Source organism: Microcaecilia unicolor, chromosome 8, assembly GCF_901765095.1.
Source record: "Microcaecilia unicolor chromosome 8, aMicUni1.1, whole genome shotgun sequence".
Taxonomy (NCBI): Eukaryota; Metazoa; Chordata; class Amphibia; order Gymnophiona; family Siphonopidae; genus Microcaecilia; species Microcaecilia unicolor.
This window is the reverse complement of record NC_044038.1, coordinates 39,177,505-39,190,640: the sequence shown is the minus strand read 5'-3', so window position 1 is coordinate 39,190,640 and position 13,136 is coordinate 39,177,505. Positions and strand designations below refer to the sequence as shown.

At 44.8% G+C, this 13,136-nt stretch overlaps 1 protein-coding gene across 2 annotated transcripts in view; it reads right to left on the bottom strand.

Annotated features, from left to right (window-relative positions):
- Positions 1-866: 866 nt before the first annotated feature.
- The window catches only part of EMP2 (epithelial membrane protein 2), an 86,983-nt gene continuing 74,713 nt past the window's right edge, over positions 867-13,136 (bottom strand). For both annotated transcript variants that reach the window (XM_030212917.1, XM_030212918.1), the window contains exons 3-5: positions 7,001-7,100; positions 4,532-4,678; positions 867-1,562 (exon numbers count right to left, since the gene is read on the bottom strand). In XM_030212917.1, the coding sequence (XP_030068777.1) occupies positions 1,384-1,562; positions 4,532-4,678; positions 7,001-7,100 (426 nt within the window). In that variant the 3' untranslated portion in view covers positions 867-1,383. The remainder of the gene's footprint in view (positions 1,563-4,531; positions 4,679-7,000; positions 7,101-13,136) is intronic.

The window sequence follows — 13,136 nt, the reverse complement described above, 5'->3', positions numbered from 1 at the left end:
AAATTTGGGTATGTACCCAGTTTCCACGTGCAATTTAATTGAATAAAAAGCCAATTAGGGCAGATAATTGGGCACTAATAATTATCAGTGTTAATTGGCATTAATTAATTATTTATTTAATACATTTATACCCCACATTTTCCCGCTAGTTGCAGGCTCAATGTGGCTTACACAAGTCTGTAGGAAGGCTACAGAACAGAAAAGTACAATTAAACAGTGTAAAAGCCACACTGAGCCCGCAAAGAGGTGGGAAAATGTGGGATACAAATGCAATAAATAAATAAATAAATAAAAGTAAGATACGTAGTAAACATCCTTAAAATTTGCATGCAGATTTTTAGGCACCAGGACGTGTGCATAAATTTTACACGTGGTTCTGAAAAAGGGGCACAGCCATGGGAGGGGCATGGGTGGATTGGGAGCATCTCTGGAATTTACATACAGTTTTATAGAATAAGGGAGACCCGCACATAATTTAGGTGCGAGATTTTGCACCAGGTTTTACATGGTGTAAATCCTCGCACCTAAAATTGGGTACGGATTCCAGCACCAAACGCTACTTTATCAACAGCGCCCAACTCTGAGCTCCGTTTACAGAATAGCACTTAGTGTGAAATTTTATCTGCGCAGATTTTTCAGCGCATATATAACATTTTGGCCTAACTGTTCCTGAGAATTTACCAAACAATTAACCCAGAGGTTCTGTGGTCACCACGTCTTAATTTTGACAATTTCTATATGGTTAACTGCAAAACCCAACCACAGTCTAGTGAAATGAATAGGTGCGCTGTAGACTTACAGTGGAACGAGGTCCAGCAGGTACAATCCCTAATGCAGTACGAAAAGAAGATAAACCACACTCAAAGTGTACAAAAGCAACTGTTTTTACTTTTCAAAAGCATTTTTTGCAGCATTAGATTGGATGGTATTTACCATCTCTATGTTATTACAACATGCAAAGCAGAATACAAATACTTCTAAGTATCTCTCACATATGTAACAGTTGGGAACTGGCGCTGGTGCACTTCTACAATGATTCCTAACCCTAAAAACCTGGTCCAGCTATTGTTTTCCCCCCCACGCATCCATCTGCTAATCCTATATTACATTAGCTGCTAATTCTAAAGTTTAAAAAAAATACCAACCAAAATAATTTCAAGTTGTAAAACAATATACAGAAAATTGCCTGGGCCTCTGACCCTAGTAGCGTAAGTGTTCCAGTATAGTTGCCTTACCTATCGCAGTTTCTAACAAAAACAGTACTTTTTTTCATTAAAAGTAATAATACCTGTCCTACAAAACCACATAAAATGGTTATATACAAAACGGTTACTGCAATTCTCGTTCTGGTTTGTAGTACTGAGACTGACTAGCTGCTGGCGTTTATTTGCGTTTCCTTAGTATTAGGTACATAATGCTACTAATAAAAGTGAAAGCGAAGGCGATCCAGGCTAGGATAAAGGAATATCCATAACTGCCGCTCTTCATGATCTGTGGGCCCTTCGCATGGAATTCGGTATGCAAGGCTGAGTACACAGAAGCACCAATCATGACACACAGACCTGCAGAGAGAAAAATCAAAGTGTGATGAGATCCAGTGAAGGTATTACCATACAAGTGCTGTTACCTTTTAAGAACTGTCTGTGGATGTTTATTTTAATTAGAGAATGCTAGGTATGCAAAGCATGAGTATCGGCGAGCCCAGTTGTAAGGCAAGAACCAACTGGGTTTGAAATGTCAACAGTGCTGGCAATAGCAAAGCTGAGACCCCCCCCCCCCCCCCCCCCCCCCCCCCCCAATATTCAAAACCATTTAACTGGCCAGGAGTGGCACCTGGCTGGTTAAATGGCACGTAAACAGCTATCCAGCGATATTCAGTGGGGGACAGAGGTGTAGCCAGACTCGGTATTTTGGATGGGCCCAGAGGTAAATTGGATGGGCTCTTCCATGCACATGTGCCATCTCCCCCCCACCACCACACCACAAATATCTTTCCAGAGATATTTTTTAAAGAACACAGATTTTTTTTTCACCTATCCCACATCTCCTCCCTCTCCTCCACAGCATCCCAGCATCTGAGCTCCTGTCTCTGAACCCTGTCTCTCCCCGGTGTTGGTACAGGCGTCCTCAGCGCCTGCAATGATTCATTCTCACTGCTTGTGCCGGCCCTGCAGGCTTCCATCGGCCATGTCCTGCCCTCACTGACATCGTTGCCTGTTTCCTGTCTGGCAGAACGTGGCAGATGGAAGCCTGCGGGGCCGGTGCAAGCAGCAAGAATGAATAGCTGCAGGCGCCGAGGAAGCCTGTACTGACACCGGGGATGGAAGGGGTTCAGAGACTGGAGTGCAGATGCCGGGATGCTACGGAGGAGAAGGGGGAAGAGAGCAGTGTGGTGCTGCTGCTGGGTGGGCCTGAGCCACCCGTATCTACGCCACTGGTGGGGGATAGTCGGTTATCCTCCACTGAATATTCCTGGTTAGCGCCTAGAAGATAACCAGCTATATCACATGCTATAGCCAGCTAACCCCAAATATTCAATTCATATCCGGCTACTGTAAGCAGCCACATCGGGCCGCTTAAATAACTGGTATATCTTTAGCCAGGTTAAAGTTAAGTGGCTATCCTTGAATATCAACGTAGCCAGTTAACTTTAAACCGGCTAAAAATAGACTGGATATTCAATGCTGGTCACTGGAAACAGCCTGGAATTGAATGCCCGGGTTGACTGCCAACCACGGGAGTTAGCTGGGCTCCCTCCTACAATCTGAATATCGCCCCAAAGGTAATTATTTCAGAAGCTGGCATCAAGCCAGCCCATGGGATCATAATTCTCAGACAAGGTCAAGTGAATACTGTCCTGAAAGTCTTCCTTTTTTTTTTTTTTTTTTTTTTTTTTTGAAAGCAGATATGGAAGGTGAACCTGGAGGATTCCAATGCGGAAACTGAGCTGATATCACACTAGAGCCAAATAATAGCCACCACCTGGTTTTATCTGGCATTGTCTGAGGGGTAGAGATGTCTGGGGGTCATAAGAACCCAGGCCCTGGGACAGCTCTGGTCTTTGGTTAATCTTTGCACATATTCTTTGGTCTTAAAGGGGAAAGGGGAAAGGGGAGAGGGTGGTATGGGTAAGGTAGGGAGTGGTGGAGCCACACGGTTATTGTATATTTATTATTACATTTTTTATTGGTACAGCCTAGATTTTGACACAATACATTTTGACTTTTGCTTTAGGCAAATTCGATTTTCAATGTTGTTTTGGATGTTACATATTTCAAGGTGAAACTTTTAACCTAATCTACTATAATAAAACTCACCCTCAACGTTCTGAGGACACTGACGTCAGTGAAGCCAAGCCCTGACTTCCTTCACAAAGGTTCGAAGGTTCGTGGTGGTGAAACCACCAAAATTGCTCCGGGCCCCGCCCTCGAGGGCGGAGCAATGGCAGAACAACGAAGGGGTTGGCAGGGAGGGAGGCAGGGAGCCATCGCTCCGGGCCCCGCCCTCGCGTCAAATATCATGACGTTGGGGGCGGAGCAATGGCAGAACAACGAAGGGGTTGGCCAGGGAGGGAGGGAGGAAGGGAGGGGGGGTGTTGGCGACGAAAACCTTGCTAGCGCCCGTTTCATTTGCTCTGAAATGGGCCTCTTTTACTAGTACCTCTATAAAATGAGGAGTAAGGATTTTGTTAAGCTTTTGTAGCAGCATGGTTCTGCTATTTCTTTATTCTGTCTCACCATTTTGTGGATTGATACTTGGTTGTATATGTTTGGCTTCTAATAAAAATTGTTAAATCTTAATAGCCAAACACCAGCAACTGGAATGACCATTTTAGTCTCTGTGCCCCGTGGAAGAGAAATCCTATACCATGGTTTTTTTTTTTAAAGCATATTGAATTTTTTAAAATACGAAAATATGGGAACGCCTATTTAGCTTTATTAAAGAACAGATTCACTATTTTTGTTTTAATTAATGTATTTGCAGAGAGCAGTCTTTAAAACTACTTTCATAGCATGCTCGGATCTGAAAAGTCTTGCTCAGCTACCTCACTTGCCAACAGCAGAATTCTCTTCCTGCCCTGGCAGTTGTGTCAGCTCAACCAAGAATTCCCCATTGGCAGAGAGGTCAAATTCTTTCCTTGGAGCTGAACCCATTCAATTGCCACTAAGGATCACCCTTGCAATCAGAAGCTGCATGAGCAGAGGAACTGTCAGCTAGTGTACACTGTAGTCCCTGGATTGGATGCAGAGATTTTATCTTTAGTGGCCAACTTTTAAAGTATCCATGCCAGAGACCATCTGCAGCAGGTGCAAAGTCTGTGGCATAAAGTACGCAAGAGATTTCAAAATGAAATCTTCTGCAGTCTGCAGCATAGGTAAAAGTGGTTACTTTTGTCCACAGTGGCGAGGTCAATCTTTGGTACTCTCTTTCCCCCAAGTAACTCCATAACTACCCATATAGAAGCATTTGAAAATAGCCCAGCCTGTTAAAACACTTAATACCACTTCAACAGCCCTGCAGAATTACTCACATGACAAGAGCTGGACAATGGCAGTGAAAACAAATCTCTCTCCCTGCTTCAGGCGAAAGAGTTGAAGGACAAAGACGAAAAGCCCAATGCAACAAAGAATTGTAGCCAGAATCATGGTTGCTTGTACAGTCTGAATGGCTTGATAGTCTGTGGAGACAAAAGATAGCTCTGTTTCACTTACAGGCTTATTTTCAATAGAAATCAAACAAAATAAAACATGGAAAAGAAAATAAGATGATACCTTTTTTATTGGACATAACTTAATACATTTCTTGATTAGCTTTCGAAGGTTGCCCTTCTTCGAAAGAGAAGGGCGCCCATCTTTCGACACAAATTGCAAGATGGGCGTCCTTCTCACAGGGTCGCCCAAATAGGCATAATCGAAAGCCGAATTTGGGCGTCCTCAACTGCTTTCCGTCGCAGGGACGACCAAAGTTCACAGGGGTGTGTCGGAGGCATATTGAAGGCAGGACTTGTGTGTGCCTAACACATGGGCGCCCTCAACCCATAATGGAAAAAAGAAGGGCGTCCCTGACGAACACTTGGACAACTTTCCCTGGTCCTGTTTCTCTTACGACCAAGCCACAAAAATGTGCCAGAAATGACCAGATGACCAGCGGAGGGAATCGGGGATGACCTCCCCTTACTCCCCCAGTGGTCACTAACCCCCTCCTACCCTCAAAAAAAATTTTTTAAATATTTTTTCCAGCCTCTATGGCAGCCTCAAATGTCATACCCAGCTCCATGACAGCAGTATGCAGGTCCCTGGAGCAGTTTCAGTGGATGCAGTGCACTTCAGGCAGGCGGACCCAGGCCCAGTCCCCCCCTACCTGTTACACTTGTGGTGGTAAATGTGAGCCCTCCAAAACCCACTGTACCCACATGTAGGTGCCCCCCTTCACCCATAAGGGCTATGGTAGTGGTGTACAGTTGTAGGGAGTGGGCTTTGGGGAGCTCAGCACCCAAGGTAAGGGAGCTATGCACCTGGGAGCAATTTCCGAAGTCCACTGCAGTGCCCCCTAGGGTGCCCGGTTGGTGTCCTGGCACTACGAATTCTGGCTCCTCCCACGACCAAAGGGCTTGGATTTGGTCATTTCTGAGATGGGCGTCCTTTGTTTCCATTATCGGCGAAAATCAGGGACGACCATCTCTAAGGTCGATCTAAATTTTGTGATTTGGGCGTCCCCGACCATATTATCGAAACAAAAGATGGAAGCCCATCTTGTTTCAATAATACGAGTTTCCTCGCCCCTTCGCCGGGAAGTCCTGCAAGGACATCCTCAGGAAAACTTGGGCACCCCTTTCGATTATGCCCCTCTTAGTGTCATATCTGTCATCATATACTAATTCCTTTCCCCTCCCCTACCCCCAAGAACTTTGTCACAAATAGGAGTTATAGATATTTGGAGGAGTCTGTTAAATCTGTTGTCAAGTTTTCCAACTCTTCAGAAGCACAGTGGGACTAATTTAAAATTTTTGGACCAGCACCATCAAAAATCCACTTCTCATGGATTTTTGTTTTGTCAAGCTACCAACAGCAATGGTGACAGTGGCTTCCACAATAGCCATACTTGGTCAGACCATAGGTCTACCAAGCCAAAAGTACCATTCACTCAAATAAACCATACCTAGTCACTATCCATGCAGTCACACACACTTCCACCCAAACCTACTCAATGACACACAGACACTCTTGCCTTCACATAGACATGAACATGCAGATCCCAACGACGTATTTCTAGACACCTTTCTAACTCTCTACCCACAGCTTCTACTTCCAACCTACTCTCCCACCCATACGCACTCCCAAAATGCAAGTTACATAATTCTAAAAAGGGAGATTGGGGCCTTGAGAGATTCAGTAGCTGAACACGTGCGTGGTCTCCTATTAAGATGCCAAGTTACTTGGTTAGTCTTGTACTGCATGGTGGGTTGTATTTCTATGTAAATTATTGCAATGGTTAGTAATGTTGCATCCATGTAAATCTACTTGCATATGCAAGTTTAATGCACATTTTTGTTTTCTAGTACATCATCTTTTGGGGGGGTGAGTGTCCTCTAGTTGGCCACCCTATCACAAAATAAGAGTTATGAAATATATAGTACTGTATATACTAGGTAAAAAGAAAACACATCCTAAGCTTCAAGACCAGAAAAAGAGGATATAATGGAGTCAAAATAGCCCAGGCCATGAGAACAGCCAAGCCTGCAATTTTAATTAGAGTTCACTCTTGCCCACCCACGCACCCACCACCTTACTATCTTTATATGGCTGTGTACCGACTTGCATTATGAGCAGAGTGCCAGGTAAATGATGTCAATAGAAAAAGATCCATTCTTTTGGGAAAGTAAACGCTACATGTTTTGACTTGCACATACATTCAAAAGTGTGTGGGGTTGAATCTGCGGCCCAGTAAGAACACAAACTCAATCAGTGTCCACAACCATTTAGTAGCTATTAATACTTACAGTCATTGTTACTGCTGATATCAGTACAATTAGCAACACCTCCTGTATAGTTACATGTTTTCCAAATATCAGTGGAAAATGTGTCTCCTGTCCACCATGCCTGTATAAAGAAAGAAAACAAGTTAAAGTACTAAAATAACACAGAAGAACACAAAACATGACTGACACTTCTGTATTGTCAAAGAACTACAACGTGTACCAACTAGGAAGCTTTTAGTGGAACAATACTGATCCCTAAAGAAAGGTGTAATTAACACTGGCCTCGGGCATATCAACCTAGGTGCCACAATAAGCAAATAGAGGGCAACATGCAGCTGCATGAGATTGATGAGATAGAGACAACCTGAACGTGCCCAGTAAAACATGTAGAAACCTTTGGAAGTGATCAAAGATGTCTCCGGGACTGTCGGTGTCACCAATTCATGTAAAGTGGATATCATGCTTGTCCTCAGTTAACATGGTACCTAACTCTACCAAAGGAAGCTGTAGTCTCAAAATTCCCAATTCAGAGACACTGTTGACTGTAAGATTGGTCGGTTTTGTTGGCCCTTTGCTTTCCTTTCCACCTATGTCTTGAGAGATCCTTCAATAAGTTCAAGACTGGTTTGAAGACTTTGTTTGTTCCAAAATGCTTTCAGCTAAGGGCATAAAGCTCATCCTATCCCTTCTGCTCAAGACTAGACTTCAGTAACATTGCTTATTTAGGTTGTAGCTGGTCTAATCTTCAGCGCCTTCAGTCACTCCAAAACACTGCTATCAGTCTTCTCTGTCACACTCAAAGATTCGATCATGTTTCCCCTCTGCTACAGAAGTATCATTGGTTCCCTCTGGAAAAGCATATTATTCACAAGCTCCTCACTTTGACTTTCAAAGCTTTTAAACCAGTTGTCCCTTTCTACTTTCCAATCTCACTGTGTCTTAGTCTTCTGCTCATTTACTCTGCTCTTTCAATGATTTCCGACTAGTTCTCCCCAGCTCCAGGTTTGTGCAACTTAAGAGTACTAGGCATTGCACATCGTACTTTGTCTCTCCTGTTTTCTGGATTTTCCTTTCCGTTGCCATCTGTACTGAGCAGTAGCGTAGCCATGGGGGGGGGGAGGGGGGGACACGGGGGCCTGGGCCCCCCAAAATTGGCTCTGTTTCATTAAAACGAGCATACACAGCGACTGAAAACAGAACAGGGCACCAGGCAATGTGAGACCAGCGTGGGACAAACGCTTTAGCTGGTGGGAATTGGGGACCCCCACCAGCCAAGGTACATTCACAGTGGCGGTGGGGGGGAGTTGCAGCAGGGAGGCAGAAGTGGCAGCAGGAGGGCGGCGGTGGGGAGATGGTAGCGGCCGCAGGGGGGCAGAGGTGGCTGCAGGAGGGCTGCAGCGGCTATGATCTCCCACCTTGGTTTCTGGCTCACCCTCCTGTCGAGGTCTGGCTACGCCCCTGGTGCTGAGCAATCATTCAAAACTTTTAAACATCTTCTAAAGACCTGGTTCTTTAAAAGGCCCTTCTCCCTCGACTAAGGGCTAGATGCACTAAACCTTAATGACCCTCTAACAACCCTTTAAGGAAGGAAATTCCTAACCGTTGCATGCATTAAAGGCCTTTTTCCTACGAAGCAAGCAGCTAATGAAAACGGAATGCAAAGGAGAAACTACCATTGAAATATGGACAATTCGGAATGCACTAATCATACCAATGATTGCAACGAATCATTTACCGTCAGAAATTTTACGTGTGCTCAGACCTGTCGTTAAGGCCCCCTGCACCATAAAAATCCAAGCCAGCATGTTTAAAAAGAAAAGTGAGATACAAACAGGTGGCTCTCCGCTTTCCCCTGCATCATTACAAAACAAAACATACTGCTTCTCCCTGCAGCTTAAAAATCCTGTCTCTCCCCTTCTACTACTACTACTACTACTTCTACTTAGCATTTCTATAGCTCCAACAGCTTTGAAAATTAACACCCTAAAGCCAATTTTCCCAGTACTGTAAACAAACTGCAAAGAGGTCTTTTGTTACAAAAGGGGATTTACGAGGGTCGTTCTTTTTAGAGTTATCTTCAACTGCACTCTTCTGCTAGATCAGACAGCTAAAAGGCTTGCAGGTCGGGATCCCCCCCTCGCACGCCCCAGTCTGACGTAAGCAACCTACATAGGTTTAATACGTTTGTGGCTGCTCTGCGCATGCTTAAGGAGCAAATTAAGGACGGGGATAACGTACGCTTGATACATTGTACTTTTCAATACCGCACCGAACATTTCTGAGCTGGTTTTTTTGTGCATTCTTCGTTGTTTCAAATTCGTTAAGCACTTTTACGATTTAGATTTTTTAACGTTTGGTTGATGCATCTAGCCCTAAGTCTGTTTGCTGTTTCACCTCTTTCCATTTCCCTTCCTGTCCTCCCTGCCCCCCTTTTCTTCTCCTCCTCCCTCAATACTTAAGGTTTGAACGAGTTTGAGTGTTTAACTTTAGTGTCTCGAATATTGTAGTTCTTTTCAGACTTTTTGTGTTTTAGTATTTAGTTTATGCTGTGATCTATCCGTTTAGCAGTATATCAAGCATCAATAAACCATGAACCTCTGCTGCCTGCTATTGGTGGTCTCCAGGGTACAACCCTCAGATCAAATTCCTTATAACTCAATTTTAATTAGTATATGTTTTAGTAGCGAAACTTATCTGTACCCCTTGCTCAGCTGCTCAGAATGAACTTGAAAGTACCGGATGCCTAAGTAGTGAAAGCGATCTGCCACGGACCCTGAAGAAGGTTCGAAACTTTGGCCATAGTCGGCCGTGGCGTACTGATAACGCTGAGCAGCTGAGCAATGAGTACAGATAAGTTTCGATACTAAAACATATACTAATTAAAACTGAGTTATAAGGAATGGCGGATGTAGGTTTTTTTTTTAACCTATGATGAGTACAAATGCTCCTTGATACAGAAGGCTTATTGCCACATCAAGTAGAAGCTTCCTTTTTGAGGCTTTTTCCTCCATTTTTTACATATTCGTATCTCTCTATGTATAAGAGCATGATGCATGCAGTTTGATAATTATTAGACTCGTGATCCTCTGAAGGGGACTATACAATTGGACGTTATAAAAAATGAACAAGGACATTAAATGCTAAAGACTGGAGTAAGTAGCTGATGGAGCGGATCAGTTTTAATTTATAAAATGACGAATGACAGAGAGTTGTAGGTGAAAAGTCAAATTGTTATTGACGATGTTCTCTCTCTCTCACTCTCAGGTTAGAGGTCTTCAGGCACAGTAAGACTATAAAGTGGCCAGGCTTTCCATATAAGCCTAAAGAATATGCAAGAGGTTGGAAGACGTGGATGAAAATCCATTGTATCCAATACCCCCTGGATTCTATAAACGGCGAGTTGCACATGAAAATCGGAGCGTGTAGCCAATCTTGCTCAACAAGCCAATCAGCACCAATAATTGGCCGCTAACAACCCATGATTGGCATTAATTGGCCTTAGTAAGGATTTACATGCAGATTGTATTGTATGACAATCAACGCTTAAATCCTAACGTGCGTAAATTTTGGGAGGTGTGACTAGGGGCATTTCAGGGTTGTTCCATAATTTTACACAAGTATTCAGCCAACCACGCCGGCATTTACACCAGCTTTTAGCAGGCGTAATAGCCGGTACCTAAAGTCAGGCACGGTTTATGCCCTAAGTGCTGTTCTATAAAGGACACATATCCTTTACAGAATAGTGCTCAGCATGTCAAATTTTCAGCACCAATTTTTAGGTGTCACTTATAGAATTTACCCCATATGTGTTTCTATATGTCACCATCTAGTAGTACCTGTGCTGTACTGGGTATTGCTGACTCCTGACCTAGGTCCTTTTTCTACTATCTCTGAAGTAGTGAAACAAGTTTGGCTAAACTCATCAATCATTTATTATGATCAAATACATCACAAATTAGTGAATGCCAAGTGAATGCTCAATGACCTAAAAAAAAAGGCTGATTTATATAATAATTGACATCAGGCCTAAAAAGTGAGCTCCAGCGCCAAAAAGCCCATAATCAAAAGCAAAACTGGCCATCAAGGGATACAACTAGGCTTAATACAGTAATGAAAAAGAAAACTCACATAAGTTAAATATAAAATTACCCTCCATATGTGGTGTACCTGTCCTGTTCCCCGGTCCTACCTGCGCTCCTGTTGTGGGGGGCGATGGTCGGCGGCGCCCGGGGCTGTGGGGAGCGAGCACCGGCCTTGGAGAGCGGAGCGTTGCGCCGGCCAAGATGGCGGCGCCGACGCCTCCCGGGGCGGACCAGCACGGAGGCTCCACCCACCTCACGCCGGATTGGCGCGCCAGGCCTAAAACTCCGCCTGGAGGGCGGGCCGGCCAATCCTGAGGCTCCATCGCCTTCTGGGGCCGGGTTGGTTGGTTCCTCTCCCGGGGAGGGGGCGGGACGGCGCGACATTTAAACCGGAGGACAGGAGAACTCAACTGCTTCCGTTTTCGTGTATGCTGAAGCCGGCACAGTGGTTTTCTCGGAGTGCTAGCCATCGTTCAGAGACTGTGCTACTTGCTAGCCGCCCTTGCTAGCCATCGTTCAGAGACTGTGCTACTTGCTAGCCGCCCTTGCTAGCCATCCTTCAGAGACTGTGCTACTTGCTAGCCGCCCTTGCTAGCCATCATTCAGAGACTGTGCTACTTGCTGGCCGCCCTTGCTAGCCATCATTCAGAGACTGTGCTACTTGCTGGCCGCCCTTGCTAGCCACCATTCAGAGACTGTGCTACTTGCTAGCCGCCCTTGCTAGCCACCATTCAGAGATGGTGCTACTTATCCTTTCGGAGTGCTAGCCGCCCTTGCTAGCTACCCTTTAGAGACTGCGTTACTGACTACCATCCAGGTCAGCCGTCACCCCGCGGTTCCAGCAGTCCTGCTGGCCGCCTGCAGCTGGGGGCTCAACCCTTGGTGAACGGCGGCCGCCGCAGGTGAAGATTCGGGGTGCTCGGCTGTCCTCTGAGGCCTCGCGGGGCCTTCGGGAACCTAAGGGCTCACCACTAGAAACAGGACAGTACCATAGGATTCTATCCTCAGACCAATTCTTTCTTTCTTTCTTTTTTAATATTTTCATAGAACCTCTAGTACTGCTCATAAAATCTCTTGATCTCAGCTTCTTCATCTACGCCAGTGGTTTTCAACCCAGTCCTTAGGGACCACCTGGTCAGTTGGATTTTCAGGCTATCCACAATCAGTGCGTTTTTTCTAGCAAAAAATGTGCCGGTACTCAAATGCGTAGCCACCGCCACCCTTCAGGGGTGGGCTGATCACTGAGGAACCCACCCCACAATAGCCAGGCCCCCTGCAACCAGCCAATGGAAAAGGTGTTGGTACTCAGTACCCCCCCCGCCCCCACAAGTACCCCCTCAAAAAAGCCCTGTCCACAATGAATATGCATGAGGGAGATTTGCATACCAATAAAGCAGTGCATGTGAATCTCTCTCATGCATATTCCTTGTGGATATTACTACTACTACTTATTTCTAAAGCGCTACTAGACGTACGCAGCGCTGTACACTTGAAGATGAAGAGACAGTCCCTGCTCAACAGAGCTTACAATCTAATTAGGACAGACAGAACAAACAAGAGATAAGGGAATATTAAAGTGAGCATGATAAAATAAGGGTTCTGAACAAAGTGAATAAGGGTTAGGAGTTAAAAGCTGCATCAAAAAAGTGGGCTTTTAGCTTAGATTTGAAGACGGCCAGGAAATCTATTCCAGGCATATGGTGCAGCAAGATAAAAGGAACGGAGTCTGGATATCCTGAGAACCCGACTGGCCAGGTCGTTCCTGAAGACTAGGTTGAAAACCACTGATTAGGTAGATCATATTCAGTTGGTAATTGTTTTAGATTTCATCACTACAGCTTCACTTGCTCACTTGCTAAAAATTGAGAAATTGCATACTGGCTCACTCCTGTTCCTTACCCCTTGTTTTTAAATGGTATTCAGAGTCTATTCCAAAAGGTTTGGTAGAGATTCTGGGGCCCTTTTACTAAGACACTTAGGTGCATATGCATGTCCAACATTGGCAGTTCAGAACTACCGCCTGACTACCACGTGGCCCAGCCGATAATTTCATTTTTTTCATGCGCTGGAAAATA